The following is a 12,547-nucleotide window of genomic DNA, read 5'->3' as shown; positions in this document are numbered from 1 at the left end:
ACTTTACAATATAAGGGGGACAGTACAATTACAATACAGTTCAGTACAGATGGAATTAGGAGGGCCCTGCTCATGGAGCTTACAATTTAAAAGATTGGGAGGTGTTACAAAAGATAATATCTGCGGGGATGATCTGATGGAGGTGACGTGGCTACATTCCTTAGATGGAGGTGGCGTAGGCTTCTCTGAATAAGTGAGTTTTCAGGGATCGCCTAAAGGCAGACAGGGTAGGGGCTAACCAGACATACTTGGCAGGGAGTTCCAGAGGATGGGAGAGGCTCTGGAGAAGTTCTGGAGGCGAGCATGGGAGGAGGTAACAAGGGAGCTAGAGAGCAGGAGGTCTTGAGAGGAGCGGAGAAGACAATTTGGGCAATATCTGCAGATAAGTTTGGTGATGTAGCTGGGGGCGATGTTGTGGATGGCCTTGTATATTGTGGTTAGTAGGGGAAGCCAGTGAAGGGATTGGCAGAGAGGAGCAGCAGTAAGGTGTATAAGTCTTAGCAGCAGCCTTCATAGTAGACTGAAGGTGGGATAGCCTGTGTAAAGGTAGGCCAGTGAGTTGCAGTAGTCAAGGCAGGAAATAACCAAGGAGTGAGTAAGTTGTTTGCTGGTGTTGTTAGGAAGGGGAGAATTCTGGAAGTTTTCCGGTGGTTAAGGTGGCAAGATGTAGCCAGTGATTGGATATGGGTGGTGTAGGAGAGGTCAGAGTCTAGGATTACACCCAGAAGCTTGGCGTGCGTGGAGGGACCAATGATTGTGCCATTGATCTCAATGATCTCAATATAGTATGGACATCTCAGCTGGAGGTGTTAGACAAAACCAGCCATCTTACTGGCTTCAACTGCTTTCTTTTAAGATAACTCGTAGTGCTTCGAGATTCTTTTGTTTTTTTATTTTTATATGTAAAACAAAGACTGTATACATATAATAAACCACAATAATCGTTGACCCCAAACCATTACAATTTCCTATTACAATAATCTGCATAAACTTAAAAGTTCTAATCAGAATGATATGTTAATATGTTATTGTTTTGTTTTTTTGTCTGTTATATTTTATTTACAGTGGGCTCGTTGTTTACTCTGAAGGACCTCTAAACCTTGAACGCAAACCAGAAGACATGTCAGAACTCTTTCGGCCTTTCCACACATTGCTAAGAAAAATCAGGCAAGTTTATAGTTCCTGGATGTCTCTCCAGTTAGCCAACGAAGCCAAGTTCACCTTTATGGAAAAAATAATAAATGCACATATTTCTGCAGTTAAAAAAAAGATGCATTTATTATTTTTTCTCATGGAGGCCAGCAAAGCATTACACCCGTAATCAATGTTAGGGTCTTATGGAGACTTAATCCAGCTTTCTTCCTGTACGTCTGTATGGGGTTTTTTGTTAGTTCACTGACACTTCCTCCAGCTCTCTAAGAGGGCACTCTTCAGAGAACTACAAGCTGTCTGCCACGGTGGCAGATGGGACTTGTAGTTTCTTCTTCACAGATGGAGGTTGATTTACTAAAACTGGGTGCAAAGTCTGGTGCAGCTGTGCATGGTAGCCAATTGGCTTGTAAATTCAGCTTGTTCAATTAGCAATTCTAAAGCCTTAAGGTTTTTCATCTTAATGCATTAAGGTGAAAAACCTTCTGTGCACATCCCCCCCCCCCCCCCTCCTTACCTGAACTCATCCGATCTAGTGATGTGTACACTTGTAGCAGATCCCGCCGCTGTCTCTCCCCTCATTGGACAGATTTATAGGAGGGGCGCAATTTGCTCCCGCTGTTGTCAATTAAATCCGGGTGACATGAGAGAGATGGGTGGGATGCAGCTGTTGCACTCAGAAGCGAGCACACATGGGTGCCCCCAGGGAAAGCGGCTTTCCCTGGGGGCATCAGATGAAGAGGAGGGACCTGGGGCACCGGCCGAGTCCCTCTGCACCTGTGAAAAATAGGACTTGTAGTCTTCCAATTCACAAAACCCAACACATTTGAGCAGGGAGAAGCACCCCCCAGAATTCAGGGGAATGGGGACAGGGGGTTGAGGTTGGAGAATGCTATCATGCTTCATGTTAAATAGTATGAAAGTTGGACTATGCTTTTCACTCTTACCAAAAAAAATTTTTTTTATTTAGTCTCTAACTTCAGTCTAAACTTTAATTTTCTATGTGGGCATTATTTTAATAGTAATTCACATCTTGATGGAATGGCCTCCCAAGATAGTTTCTGAAGGTCTCTTCTCGAATAGTTAAATAGAATATTAAGCCACAGTGCTGTCTCTTAATAATGATATGCTGTTTTTGATTACTTGTGTGATGTTACAATAATACCTGGGGATTAAGTCAAATTAATTCAGTCTTCTGCATCCTGAAAGTACTGGTGTTGTCTAATTGGAGCTAATTTTCTACACAGCAACCCTGCACACTAATTAGTGACTGTCAGAATATTAATAGTCGCACATCGCTCCTTCACTCCACTCTGGCTCCAAACTCGCACTGCAGGCAGTCAATTGGAATATGGCGCGCTGTGCTCATTGTGGATAATGGCGTGCTGTGCATTAGGGCAGCCGCTTTTTAAATTTTATTGTTTATTGTGTATATTATTTAGGTTAATTTCCTTCACCCATATTGGCTAATGGTTCCGAAATGTAGTCATCAAGGCAGCAGGTCTGTCTTTCAGAATTATGGGTGTTTCCAAAGCTGTGTTGATTGATTCCAATGTACAAGAAACACAGTTATTGCACTTTGAGTCGTGGGCATCAAGGTAGTATCGACTGGGGGGTTTTGTTGCTCCTAGAACAAAGGGGCCTGGTAAGAGGCGGGTGGTGTGAATGCGGGACAAAGCAGAGCAGCCAAGAAAACGAACAGATGCACTGATAATCGTTGGAGCAGATGGTTTTTAATGAGAGACCGTAGTGTTGTAAAGGCCCGCATTCTTTTAACTTCATGCATTGTATGCATAAAGGTAAAAAACCATCTGTGTGCAGCAACACCCCCAGCCCCTCCTAGAACTTACCTGAGCCAAATCTTGATTCAGCAATGTGCACGAGAGCCTGAGCTCTCCCAGGTCTCTCCCTCCTCATTGGCTGAGACAGCAAGCCTTTGGCTCCCACTACTGTCAATCACAGCCATTAAGGAGAGAGCGAGGATCGGGCTAAGCCACACTTCGTGTGTGAATGGACACGCAGAGCAGTGGCTTGGGAGCCCCTATAGCAAGTTGCTTGCTATAGCGGCAGTAGGAAGGAGGGTGGGGCCAAGTGCATGCACCGGCAGGGAACACGATAAGAGGAGAATCAGGGCTGCTCTGTGCAAAACTATTGCACAGAGCAGGTAAGTTTAACATATTTATTCTTAAAAAAATAAACGGTTAATATCACTTTAAAGGGGAAAGCCTACCTGACTTGTTACTTTGCAAGTGCGTGAATAATCTGAGACTCCACTAATACCACAAAAGGACAGATATTAAAGTGGTTCTAAAGGCAAAACATTTTTTTTTTACTTTAATGCAATCCCTGCATTAAGGCTAAAAAAAAAGTCCCAGTAGTTACATGTCTTCTCACCTCATTAAATGCCTAGTCCTCATTCAATCCAGCGCTTTGTCTGTATGCAATGGCTCTCTCCTCCCTCTCTGCTCTCACAGGACACAAGGATACTAAAATAAGCGCAGTGCAGGTGGGTGGGGCTGAGCCGTGCTGTGTGTGTCTAAGGATGCACACAGCCTGGCTCCTCAGCGACCCTGCATGTGTGCCCCATAACACACAGCTTTGCACATACAGGGAAAGAGGAGGGCAGCGTGCCAGCAGGGGACCCCAGAAGAGGAGCTAAGGGACTACTCTGTGCAATACTTAAACAGAGAAGGTAAGTATACCATGTTTATTATTTTAGGTAAAAAAAAAAAAACTTTAGGCCCACTTTAAAAACAAAAAGGGAGTAGTGTCAATATTCAAGTCCCTTTACAAGAGTGAACAAAAATAGATGTTTGCAGAGTTTCTTATTTAGAATAGATTAGGTAAAAATGAACATACAGCTAGAGACTTTTGCTAAATCTGATAGAATAACCCCGGTTACGTTTGTTACATATAGTTCCAGGTGAGGCAGGGTACTGCTTTTCCTCCTTGACGGCTTTTAACCTTCCTGTCTCCTCTCCGCTGTTCCTGGTTTATTAAGCTCAGGGATGACTGTTTTTTAATTTTTCTCATTTGGGAGGAAAAAAAATGAGAAGCACAATGTATCGTTTCATGGTCCCAACCATTGGCAGCACTGAGGTGAAATAACTCGTGGCCTTTTATCCCCCTTTCTTTGAAATCTCCTTAGATTTCTGCCGAGGTTCTCATTGCCCTAGCCGTTTTGGGTTTTGTAGAAGCTCTGTTGTTGAGATGATTTTAGATTTTTCTTCATAAAGCGTTTTCCTGAAACGACCTTCCTGATTGTTCCAGTGGAGCTATAATCATTAGTGTGTGTTATTAGTATTCAGTTTGTTTGTGGTGTGTGACTACTGAAGCATGCCAATGTGTTTATCGAGCATTATGGGCATGCTCTCCAAATAATATTCAATCAGTGACGTCACCTTTTTTGGTGGTATTAATTTCTTTTTAGGAGTAACGATTGAATCGGGCCTGAACAGAGTAAATATGCGTGATTTAAAGGTCAAATGTAAATTGCTTCAACTATAGTGTTGAATATCTGAATTCATTAGTCGTACAGAACAAAGGATCTGTAGTTATCACGATTAGGTTATACGAAGTGTGTCTAAAAAGTTTGTTGAATGGTCCGATATCTCAACAGCAACATGCGCCAAGTGTGTGCGCATGCAAATGGCTATCCAGAGACACATTGAGACACACCACCAAGCGTGGCGTACACCCGCTGCGGGCAGTTAAACGTAGTCCATGTGAGAGGTAGGGTCACAGTGCAATGGAGCAATGAGTGAACATCAAGTTCACCAACAAATTGGGGAGTAGAGAGACGCATGAAATGTTGGTGCAAGTGTATGGGGCGGAAAGCTGTGAGCAGAAAATGTGTTTACGACTGGTGCAAACACTTTCACAATGGGAAATAAATGACTGAGGATGTCACATTCGGGTCGGCCATCAACAAGCAGAACCCCAGACATGATTTAGCGAGTGTGACATATGCTGGCAGGAGATCAGCGACTGACTCTTCGATTAATGGCGGAAGAATTGAGCATTGGCAAGGACACAGTGCGCACCATCGTGCAAAGATTTGGGTAAGCGAAGATCTGTTCCCGGTTTTTGCCGCACAAGCAAACAGAAAGTAACAAGAATGGAAACCTTTGGGGATTGCATTACCATATGTGAACAGGATATTGCTGCATGATGACGCGCCTGCGCACTGTGCGATCTGTGTGTGCCATTTCTTGGCTCAGCAAGGCGTATTTGTTTTTAGATCATCCACTGTACTCCCCTGGTCTGGCACCTGTGGACTTTTTTCTGTTTTCCTGCCTGATGAGCATCATAAATGTGCAGGTTTTGCAGACATGGTGGCAATCCAATAATGTGGGACATTCTTGGTTCCATTCTTGGAACCATACTGTGGTTCTGTGATCAATTCCTAAAGAGGCCTTTGCTGACAGTTTCTAGACGCTTTATGAATGTTGCCAAAAGTATGTTGTGAAGGATGTTGATTATTTTGAAGGCCAATAAAGGTAATTTGTTTGCATCTTCTGTTTTGTTTTCCGATACCACTGACCAAACTTTTTAGACACACCTTGTTTGCAGCTAACTTAATGGGCAATTGGACATTGGCAAAAAGAGAAGGCTGCAGGGAGACCCCCTATATAACTCTTCCCACTCATCTAGTCTTTCTTTTTTCCTATTGTCTTTAGGCGATGGACCCCCTCTCTCTGTTAATAGAAGCTTACCTTCCTCTTATGGAGGTTTTTCACTCTCTGATGATTATTCTACCAAACTTCATGCTGCGCCATAGCTATTGGGGCTCCTATGACAGCTTGTAAATTGGATTCTTGGCAAAGACTTGAGGAACTGTGCCTGAACTATGATGGATTGAATAATTGAATAAGCAGGGCCAGACTATATGTCTATGTTGCTGCCATCCACTGTATCCTGTTGTAGGTGCTCTCCTTGGCACAAAATGCAATGTTTGGTGTTGGCTACAGGGTACTTTAATGGTCCAGGGCTTTGGTCTGCCAACTGTAGAGCTCTGTCCCTGGAGACACCTACATAGTTGTGCCCATTGTGGAGGTCAAAGCTAAGATGGGGAATTTTTCCCCTGTTAATCCTGCTTGCATGAAGTATCATCTTTCAGTACAGGGCAGAAGCTGTTTTAAACATGGTCAGAGTGCCTTTTTATCCTCTAAATCCCCGTTAGTCTGTGTGGGAGTTTGGGACCACCCTACCGGTGGGTGTTGTGTTTGAGCCAGGATAGTTTCATTTTAAATTTTGGTGCCAATTTTTAGTGTGTGACCCTTCCGCTTTTTGGCAGTCAGTACACCTCCACAACTCAAACACTTTGCTTACATGGCCCTGGAGTTCACTGTGCTCATTTGCTTTACTGCCACTACACCTGCTTTGTTGGGAACCGGCAAAAGCTCCTGGCTCTTCCCCGTTGGCACAGAATAGTGGTTTATCCAAGCTACTTAGACGTTTCTGCCACAATGACATTGGTCAGATTTCATGGACAGAGTTTCAGGCCTTATGGAAGACATAGATGGCAGAAGATATACCTCCTTCCTTTCCAATTGGATTTACTACAGCCAGATGAAGAAAATAGTAATGTACGTGTGGCTGCTACGGGTTAGTGTGCTTTAGTCAATCATTGCACTTTGCAACGCGTTTGAAGATGAGCCCACTGGTTTGTAGGCACCTGTGATGACAGAGGTTTGTTGACTCCCTTTTATGTTTTTTCGCAATCATGCTGATCGATTGGCTTCAATACTTTGTCACTTAACCTGGAATAAGTGTGCAGTTTAGACATGTGTCCTCATTACATGTTTGTGTCCTGGGACTGTGAAGGCATTGAAGCCAGGGACAGCCAGGCAATTAGAATGTTCAGATCAGCTGCCGTGCCCTTTATTGTGCTTTCAGTTATTTCTCTTGGCACAAGATCCTCAGTTTTACAGATATGACCATAAAGGTTTCATATTTATTCTTGATCTCTTTGTATTTCAGATGCATGTCCCCTAACGATGGCTTTCCTTTTTTTTTTTTTTCTTTTTTTTTTTTTATATGAAACCTGCCAAATTGTCCTCAAGTTAATTCTAGAGTGGCATAATATTTTAAGAGATGTGCACATTTGTGAAATGGCGCTGCTTGGTCTCATAGCTCTTTTTTTTATTATTCCAGTGTTTTTTGCTTACTATAGATTGTGAATGTTTTTTTTTTTTTTTTTTTTGATGCATTAACATATGTCAGGCATTTTCAAATGCCAATGAGACATTTGGAGATGTAGCTACTTGTGCAATTGTAGCACCTTTTGTAGCGGCGCTCGTTTATTGCTTTTGCTAAGAGAACATCTGCAGAAATAGAGCTGAAAAACATAATTTTCTCAGAGTGATTTATTTACTGTCTCTCACAAGAATAAGCATGCCTGTTAGAGTACTTCCATCCAGAAGTAAGGAAGGGTCTTTAACCATTAATGCATAGATCACCAGGCCAAATGCAATAGCATCAACGTGCACTGGTTAACGTGACAGTAACTCTGTATCTAATTTGCATATCTAATATTTATATAATAAAAACTTTCATTTGGAACACTGCTTTAAAGTGTTACTAAACCCATAACAGTAAAAGCAGTCTATATATGCAGAAAAGCATGCTTGTTATACTCACTGTGGAACCTAAGGGGTTAAGTCATTGTGTAAAAAGGCTGTTTGATCCTGTTTTCTCTGATCCTCCCCTTTTACTGTCCCCAATTCATCTGCTGATGAAACTGAGCCCTAGGAGGCACTCTGCACACTCCGCCGAACCATATCGGCCGAAAGAAGAAAATGGAGCCGAAAAGGAGGCAGGGTCTGCCCCGGTGGCTGCCCATTGCGGGAGTGATATCATGGCGCACCCCAGGCCTCCCCTCCCTCCGCCTCCTCTCCCCTGCAGAGCCTCTGTCTCCTGTCCATTCATCTTCAATGCTGAAGCTGCTGAGAAAGGAGGGAGTCTTGTGTCCTCAGTCCCTTTCTCTGTCTCAAAGGGGAGATGTCAGGGTTCTGTTTAGAACTCTGATATCTCACCAAAGCCACCCCTAAACAGGGCTGATTAAAAAAATATAAAAAAAATTAAGAATTGTAATAAATAAATATTTAAAGCTTAAATTGTAAAAATAAAAAATAAATAAAAAAAACACAGACTAGCCACACGCAAAATTGTGCACCCACTGCAGTGAGCCAGTGCTTTTATAAGCACTGCCCTCATTAAATATGGCCGCCAGGGTCATCCGGGTTATAGTGTCCAATGGGACAGGAGCCCAACCGATGACATGTATGGAGATCTTAGAGGAATGTGCATTCCTCCTGTCCCCCATTCCCCCCGCAGGGTGGCTGTGACACCACAACCTGTGCAATGAGGTCAGAGTACACCTGCATACCATTTGGAGGTACAATAGTACTGTGTTGGACATTTTTTTATAACTTGTCTGATTGACGTCCCCTCTGTGGTTGGTGAACAAATGCCTGCTTCCATAAATGTGAGGTTTGTATTCAAAATTGGATGGACTGGTTTATGGCCAGCTTTAGTTGTACATTAAAGCGGTTCTTCACCCTAAAGGGGAAGTTCCGCTAATCTGATCCCTCCCCCCCTCCGGTGCCACAATCGGCACCTTTCAGGGGGGAGGGGGGTGCAATTACCTGGATAATCCAGGTATCTGCACCCACTTCCGGCCAGACCCCCGCAGACGCTCCGCCGCTGCTTTCAGGGGGGAGGGGGGTGCCACAATCGGCACCTTTCAGGGGGGAGGGGGGTGCAGTTACCTGGATAATCCAGGTATCTGCACCCACTTCCGGCCAGACCCCCGCAGACGCTCCGATGACGTCACTCCCGCGCATGCGTACGGGAGCCGACACGCGCGGCAGCTCAGTTGTTGGAAATGCTGCGCTCAGTGCGCCTGTGCGCCGCTGTCTACGGCGCATGCACCGTAGACAGCGGTGCCTGTCTTCAGGCAAATATCTCTTAAACCGTATAGGTTTAGGAGATATTTCTTGGACCTACAGGTAAGCCTTAATCTAGGCTTACCTGTAGGTCAAATTGGTTTGTAAGGGTTTACAACCACTTTAAGCAACTGTTCATGGGGAAAAAGTGAATGCTGCAAATAACCATTCCTGCAAACTGAGTTGAATTCGACCATTGCATAACTTACATCAGTTTGGCTGATGGATAAATTATTTTAAAAATGACAGTTCCTCTGTGAATTTTAATGACTATGGTGTCCTCCGCTGTGTATTATGTGCCATTTATTAACAGAGGTACAGATTATCTGTTTAAAGAAAAAAAAAAGAAACAACGCATGTTGATGATCAGTCTTGATTGAGTGCTCTGTGCGAACATTTTGCTATTATACACTGTCACTGATTGATGATTTATCTTGCTTTAGGCTCAGTGTGAAATGAATGTAATACCTTTTTATGGATCATCCCTCGCTGATTAGCAGATTGTTAGCAGAATACGATGATTCCATTTAGAGATATGTCCTGTGTTTACCATGCATATCATCTAATAGCAATGCCGTGGCAGCTTAATCATACAAGGTTCTTCAGACAGATCTCATGTATACGTTTGTTGTATTCATGCAAATGTCATTGCTCAATCACAGCTCAACCCTAATCCTAGCTTGTGGTGAATACTGGACCATTATAGTCAGTTTACTAAGGCTGCCAAAAGCATGTAAGCATTGCTTTCTTCCACAGTGCCATTGATGCATTGTGCATTTGATGTAGAATTCCAGGTATTGATAATTTATAAATAGTTACATTGTTCCAGCTTAGACCAATGTGACTATACATATACCTGTAGCGCTACCCCTGCGGGAACCACTTGGTCGATTGGGTTCTCTCTTCTTCTGCCTCGATTCTGAAAACAACATCAGACCCACTAACAAACCAGGTTAAAGCGGTTGTATAGTATATTTTTTCACTTTTACTTACAGTTAAGCCTATAATAAGGCTTACCTGTAGGTTAAAAAAAAAATCTCCTAAACCTGTATGGTTTAGGAGATATTCCCCTGGCAATGAGCCGCTGATTGATATGCGGTGCATACTAGCTCATTATGCCTTTTCCCTTGCAGGTATGAAAAAAAATAAAAATTCAGCTGGTTTACTACCGCTATAAGCAAATGGATTCTGCACTGCTACTGGGGGCACAAATATAGATACCAGAAACAACTAAGGTTCAGTATCAAAAAGCAAACATTAGACTGGTTAGTGGTAATGGAACCCAATATATGGTAAAGGGTTGCAGTAAATAGCAGTATGCACATAAATGAGGTAAGTAAAGGATTAGGTCAATCACAGTTCACAAGACAATATGTTCATTAGGCTATAGCAGCATGGAATAGAGTTCTATGCAGCTAAATTAGAGTAAACCTGGTAATCCACAAAATCAGCAATAAGAAATGGCATTAGAAAACAGTAACCTCAATGATACCCAATACTGCAGTAACTCCTCTGTAAACAGTAGGCTATGTCCTCTTCAGAGTGTACTCTGTATTTGAGTAGCAGCGATGACATTTTAAACTTCCTAAAAAGGTACCTATTACTATGGACAATGGGCGAAGTTCTTGTAAAGTAGCTCTCTGTTCGAGCAGTCTTTACCCCTAGTTCTTCAGCTGGCTATCATTGGGGCCCAGTCTTTATGGAGATACACATGAGGCGGCACAGTGGTGTAGTGGTTAGCACTCTCATCTAGCAGTAAGAAGGGTCGCTGGTTCAAATCCCAACCACGACACTACCTGCCTGGAGTTTGCATGTTCTCCTTGTGCCTGCGTGGGTTTCCTCTGGGTACTCCGGTTTCCTCCCACAATCCAAAGACATGCAGGTAGGTTAATTGGCTTCTGTCCAAAATTGGCCCTAGTATAAAAATGGGGACCTTGGATTGTGGGCTCTTTGAGGGTAGGGACCGATGTGAGTGTGTAATGTATTGTTGACACTCACTCAGGTTGAACTGGATGGACTGGTGTCTATATTCAACCTTACTAACTATGAAACTATGAAACTATGAGTACAGTCCTAATAAAGTCTGCATGCAGTAAATAATGCTGCCAGTTTGATGGCCAGTCCCTCTGTGCTCAGTCTCTGCCAGCAGCAACAGGTTATTGACAGCAGAGTCCTATCCCAGTGATGCAGCAACAGAGGTCTCCCTATTCAGATACCAGCTCACTTCTGGATCTTTCTGGAGCGACTACGGTCCTTAGCACACAGCTGCAGCCTTGTGGCAAGTTGATATGCACACAGGAGCAGTGATGTGCACTCTCCTTGTAGCAAAAGAGTCCAACCTGTGAAAAATACAACTCTCTCTCGCTTTATACCCGGCATGCATAGGGAATTGTAATCCATAGATTGCCTTAGCAAAGTTTATTTTCCTGAATTTCATCTCCCATAATTCAGTGCTGCCAACCATTAAGTCTTTTGAGCTCCTGCTTGTCAACTCCCCCTGGTGGATGGAGGTGAGGTAGTGTTAACTTATTCAGCTGAAGTTCATTGGGAGCACAGAGAGCACTGCAGCACAGTGTGCTAAATCACTCTCTTCCTAGCCAAGTACCTGGCTACATACTGTACTTGACCAATGTCCCTGAAGCTGGAAAAATAGACATCGCTACTACAGTGTATCCCCACTTTCTTGCAGGTCATGCGCAGAGCGTCTAGCATTAAGGATACAAAAGGTTGGTCCCTCAACACAGGCGCCATTAATTTTCTGAATGAATGCAAAGCATTCTCTGATTTGACGAGGTGGGGAGGCAGGGCGGGGACATCTAGTAGATCTAGAGATCCAGTAAAAAGTTTCACAGAGATACTATCCCTAAATAAAGGAGTAAAGTCTCTTGGTTTTTCACCTTAATGTATTCTGTGTATTAAAGTGGAAAACTTTCTGTGCTGCAGCAGCCCCCAGAACCTCCTTTTTCTTACTTGAATTCCATTATTTCAGCGACATGGATGAGCCCAGCAGCTCCAGCCACTGTCTCGGATCCTCATTGGATAGATAGCCATTGACTCCCGCTGCTGTCAATCACATCCACTGACACGGGGGATGGGGCCGAGTCCTGCCGTCTGTGTCAATGGATGCAGCAGCAGGACTCGGGAGCATGCCTGCATTGGGTGCCCTCACGAAAAGCAGCTCTCTGAGGGGGCAACCAATGAAGAGGAGGGGCCAGGAGCGACATGGGGACCCCAGAAAAGGAGGATCGGGGCCGCTCTGCAAAACCCTTGCACAGAGCACGTAAGTATAAATTGTTTTTTTCACAATCACTTTAGGGACTTCATGTTGCAAGGTTACAGTTTTAAAGTGATTGCAGGGAAGTCTCATTTGAAAAATAAATAAAAATAAAAAACATGTTATACTTACCTCCTCTGCGCAGTTTTGCACAGAACAGCCCAGATCCTCCTCT

General features: G+C 43.6%; 1 protein-coding gene across 4 annotated transcripts in view; it reads left to right on the top strand.

Moving 5' to 3' along the window:
- Positions 1-12,547, top strand: part of ZFYVE28 (zinc finger FYVE-type containing 28) — a 300,024-nt gene that overhangs the window by 209,812 nt on the left and 77,665 nt on the right. For all 4 annotated transcript variants that reach the window (XM_077477912.1, XM_077477911.1, XM_077477909.1 and 1 more), the window contains exon 7: positions 1,066-1,167. In XM_077477912.1, coding sequence (XP_077334038.1) covers positions 1,066-1,167 — 102 coding nt within the window. The remainder of the gene's footprint in view (positions 1-1,065; positions 1,168-12,547) is intronic.

Source organism: Lithobates pipiens, unplaced genomic scaffold (genome assembly GCF_037356315.1).
Source record: "Lithobates pipiens isolate NorthernLeopardFrog02 unplaced genomic scaffold, aLitPip1_a1.2 Scaffold_13, whole genome shotgun sequence".
NCBI lineage: Eukaryota > Metazoa > Chordata > Amphibia > Anura > Ranidae > Lithobates > Lithobates pipiens.
This window is presented reverse-complemented; position numbering and strand designations above follow the sequence as displayed.